The sequence below is a fragment of the Salminus brasiliensis genome, chromosome 19, assembly GCF_030463535.1.
Source record: "Salminus brasiliensis chromosome 19, fSalBra1.hap2, whole genome shotgun sequence".
In the NCBI taxonomy this organism is placed as follows: domain Eukaryota; kingdom Metazoa; phylum Chordata; class Actinopteri; order Characiformes; family Bryconidae; genus Salminus; species Salminus brasiliensis.
In genome coordinates this window covers 12,840,589-12,845,536 of record NC_132896.1, presented here as the reverse complement: position 1 = coordinate 12,845,536, position 4,948 = coordinate 12,840,589, and the positions used below count along the sequence as shown (strand labels likewise).

General features: G+C 46.5%; 1 protein-coding gene across 1 annotated transcript; it reads left to right on the top strand.

The window, feature by feature from the left end:
• Positions 1-593: 593 nt before the first annotated feature.
• On the top strand, positions 594-3,660 carry nanos1 (nanos homolog 1). Its single transcript, XM_072663286.1, has one exon. The coding sequence runs from the start codon at positions 884-886 to the stop codon at positions 1,595-1,597; it is 714 nt and encodes a 237-aa protein (XP_072519387.1). The 5' UTR covers positions 594-883; the 3' UTR covers positions 1,598-3,660.
• Positions 3,661-4,948: the final 1,288 nt, after the last annotated feature.

Genomic DNA, 4,948 nt, shown 5'->3' with positions numbered 1-4,948 from the left:
AACTGCTTCCTATGACCCTTTATAGCGGTTCATTAAAATCGAGCAGAAAGGTGGAACACAAAGGAAAGTGTACAGCATCCCCGCTTTTCGCTGCGGTTTTGCTACAGCGCGAGCAAACAAATCAGGAAACCGTTGAGTGGGAGGGGCCGCAGAGCGCGACAGAATGTTTTGTCTGGAAATGCACGCGCACTTCTGCTGCGCCTACCGATACGCGCGCGAGGTGCATCAGAAAAATAAGAGAGTGACGTCTCGCCAAGGTGGGCACGAGACGAGCTAATGCAGCTTATGGCTGTCAGTTTATCAACCCTGCAATAAGGGAAAGTCTCCGATCTAAGGGCAGGAGAGAAAGCTGCCGAGCTGCTCGCTCTGAAAGTTGCTTTGGTTAGAGAGCGAGAGAGAGAGAGAGAGAGAGAGAGAGAGGGAGAGAGAGGGAGAGAGAGAGGGAGAGAGAGAAAGAGCAAACGAAAGAGAGAGAGAGAGAGAGAGAGGGAGAGAGAGAGAGAGGGAGAGAGAGAAAGAGCGAACGAAAGAGAGAGAGAGAGGGAGAGAGAGAGAGAGAGAGAGAGAGAGAGAGGGAGAGAGAGGGAGAGAGAGGCAGAGAGAGGGAGCGAGAGAAAGAGCGAACGAAAGAGAGAGCGAGCCCCGCCCTCTCCGCGCGCTGCCTTTGCTGGAGCCTTATAACCACACGCCTGCTGGCCAGTCCCAGAGACAGCCAAGGCAACACAAGCACTGGACTTTCTTTCCTGACGCATAGATCTCTTCACAGCGAGCTGTTCCGACCCGGAATAATACTTTTTACGCAGAAAGAGAGACATAGAGACAGACAGGGAGAGAGGGAGAGAAGGAGTGAGAGAGTGAGAGAGAGAAAAAAGAACAAACAAAAATGGATTTTTTAAACCACAACTACTTGAGCGCGCGCGCCTCCTACGACTACACCTTCAATTTCTGGAACGACTACCTGGGCCTGTCCACGCTGGTGACGAAGAGCAACAGCAAGCGCGGCGCGCCCGCGGGGCCCAACTCCATCACGGAGTCGCTGAAGGCCACGCTGGGCCTGGACGACCCGGCGCCGTGCGCTTGCGCCCAGCCAGACTGCTGCTGCTGCTGCTGCTGCGCGCCCGCCAGCCCGCCGCCCGCCTCGCTGCTCGAGCTCAAGGAGCGCTTCTCGGTGCTGAGCCCGTTCGGCGCGCGCCTGGAGCGGGACGCAGCGTTCGGTGGTGGTGGTGGTGGTGGAGGAGGAGGAGGAGGAGGCGGCTGCGGCGGCGGTGGCGGATGCGGCGGCCTCGCGGGGCTCGAGCTGTTCGGCGGCGAGCGCAAGGCGAGGAGACCTGCGGCGCGCGCCAAGCAGGAGCCCAAGATCTGCGTGTTCTGTCGGAATAACGGCGCGCCCGAGGAGGTGTACGGCTCGCACGTACTGAAGACGCCCGAGGGTCGCGTGGTGTGCCCCATTCTGCGCGCGTACACCTGCCCGCTGTGCAGCGCCAACGGCGACAACGCACACACCATCAAGTACTGCCCGCTGTCCAAGGAGCAGCCCGCGCAGAGGGCGCTGAAGGGAGGGAGGGCGGTGGGGGGTAAGCGCGTGAAACTCTTCTGAGGGAGCCGTCTGCGTGCGCCCGAGTATATCCAACCTCCATTTATTGCACTGAACGTTTTATTGTTTCTCCTTTTTTCCCCTCTTTTCTTCTCCTCCTCCTCCTCCTTCTTCTTCTTCTTGATCTTCTCCTCCTTCAGATGATGACTGTTTTGATTGCGGCTTATTCCGAGTCTTACCTGCTAGCCTACAGGATTTATTAAACAAATAAGATATCAATGTTTTCTGTTAAAGGAAAAAAAAACGTATATTTTTATAGATGCTTTATTTCCATAGTTTATTGTATACTTTATTCATAAAAGAATGATATTTTCCCTTTTTTCCACGCCTTAGGTCTTAGATGTTTATTAGTTAAGAGTCACAAATTCATATTCAATCACGTTTCGGAGTGAGAGATGCTTTTTTGGGTTGTTTGTTTGTTTGTTTGTTTGTTTGTTTACTGTTTGTTTATTTTCCACGGGCGAACATGAATGTTAGCGGGGAAAAAAAACAGCTTCTCTTCTGTCAGCCTCGAGTATTTCTTAGCTGTTTGTTCTTTAGTGTAAGCTAAGCTTACGCCTCCTGTCGTCTTACAAACCAAAGTTGAGTTTGCCATGAAGCGAGCTTGAGAATGTTCCCAGTTTTCCAGGCCCTGCCATAGTCTACTGAAGTTTCAGCGAAGTGCGATGATGTGGCCCCGTTCCTTTTCCTCCCACAATCCACCACGTGCTTTCCTTCCCACCCAAGCTGACATTTAATATGGGCAAGGGAGGGAAAAAAAGAAAACACACACACACACACATATATACACACACAGAGAGAAACAGTGAGAGCTGAAACACAATGGGGTCTCTGTTGGTTGCACCTACATTGGACTCAGCATAACTTCATAATCAAAAGATAACCCAGCCAATTTAGCCCATTGCCGAGTCCTACTGACCGTATGGTATGCAACCCTTTCTTACCAGTTCTGAGATAGATGTCTTTACGAGGCCAAGGCGAGGTGCCCTTCTAATGTTTACACCCCGAGCGAGGGGAACACACACTGGAGAACATAGTCTTATATGGATGGGTAGCTTTTTTTATGGGATCTGCCCTTCCCTACCATTCTTTCAAACTTGACCTTTTGTATACCCCCCCCTCCCCCCAGAACAAGCATGACAAGCAAGCTGTGGGGGAAGCAGTGGGTGGGTTATAAAAGAATGCAGTCTGAAAACTCTCTTAAATACAAAAAAAAAACAAAAACAACAAAACAAAGGGTCAGGGGTGGAACAGCACGAATGAATGTTCTTAATTGAAACAAAAAGCTTTTTTTTTGTGTGTTGTTGTTTTTTGTAAAACAATGCATTTGCCCCTTTTTGCATTATGTAAAGAAATTAATCCAAAAAAATGAAAAAAAAAAAAGATGCAAAAATGTTGTGAATGTACAATTTGACACTTGCAGGACTGCACGTCTCTGACCGTTACGTTTACCAAAGGAATTGAATTTTAATGAAGTAAAGAACATAGATTTGCTGTATTGTAAATAAAACGAAAAACTCGAGTGATGTCTATTCAGTATTTTAACATTTAAAAAAAAAAGAAAGAAAAAAAAAAAAAAGAAAAGTGACTTCAGAGGGCACTACCTCAACAGGATTTTGTACTTACATGTAAAATGTCAACAGCAGTTTATTAATATAGCGCTGCCATTTATAATAAGGGTTTTTAATAGTATTTTTGATCTTTGTATAACATAATTGTATTTTTCTTTTCCTTGCATTCTACATATGAAAGTGGAATTCCAATAAGCTCTTAGCATTGTTTGCCAATAGAGGATGGCTGTATATAATGACAATATCATACTTTTTTAAGTTGTTCAATGTTAACATTCTTGGAAAGTGAAAGAGAAATGGGAAATATGTTGAAGACTTTAGACAATTTGCCACTTTTAACTGAGGTTTGTAATTATATTAAACGAGGAAAAAGAAAAAAAAGAAACACTGTTGAATTTTGTTATTTATATTTTGTCACAATTCCCTGTAAGCTGCTGTGCAGAGATAAACGAAATGAAATTCCACAGAGAAATAAACAGCTTATCAAATATTTTACTTCATGCAGTCATGGTGTCCTATATACATATACATATACACACATATATATATATACATGATATATCATACACACACACACACACCTTTTCTGAGCCCTGCTTACAGCAGAACAGTGCCAGCTGCCTTTTGTCGTTTTCTCCCAATGACTGTTGCCTTCATCTGAATCATTGCTCACAGCTTTCGTCAGTAGATGGCCTGTTGGCCTGCTTCATATGTCCAGTGCCATGTGGTCTCCCACTCTTGGGTCCTTCAGCTCACAAAAAGGGATGCACACACGCACACAGGGAGAGAAAGAGCTGCTACAGCAGGCCTCAGGCTTGGCTGCTCATTTGCCTTGCCTACTAAAGCATGCTTGGGCCCCTGAGTGTTGCTGCTCCTTTTGATTTCTTTTCACTGGGAGGGTTTAGCGAGGTTTTCAGACTTTACACTGCCCGGGAGAGTGATGTCAGCTCATGACTTTTGCCCCCTTCACAGGAGATGGGCTTCGAGGGCAGAGGGTCCTGTTCTGTGGTTTCTATCTCTTTCTTCCTCACTAGGCCCTGCCACACCTTCAAGACTCCTCAACCCCCCCTCCTCCTCTTCTGTCATCCACACACACACACACACACACACACACACACACACACACACACACACACACAGCTGAGGCACTTCATTAAAAATGGATGAATACTAAGTGCAAGAGGGATTTATATTACAGCAGACAGTAGCAGAGAAGCTTGGTAGGTTCTATTACACATAGATGCATGAACACACACACACATACGCACACACACACACACACACACACACGCACACAGGCACGTCTGGCTAACAGCTTTTATTCCCCAGTCACCACAGCCCATTACCAATACAGCGGAGAGGATTTTCATAATCGAGTTAGTTCCACCATTTATGCCATGCATTTCATATGATTTTAACAAGGACAATGGGAGGCTGAAAGAAAGGGAAAGAATGGTGCATCACAGCCCAGCAACTGATATGCATTACAGAGACTTTTTGCTCATTCCAACTCCATGGGTTGATTTGACATGCTATCAGTTTAAGTGGACACTTCAAGATGGCTTCTAAATGCGTTGGTAGCATGTCAGCAGTGATAACATCCCACACGAGACAAAGGCTACTCTATCTCCAGCATCACACCTCACAGAGAGCGAGCCTCTGCTTTTGAAAGCAGCTATTTCATGATCTATACGCTGTGGTCTGAAGGCAGACAATCTGTGTCAATAACACATATAAATAATACAGTTACTCCGCCAGAGGGAAATGTCTCTGCAAATCAGTG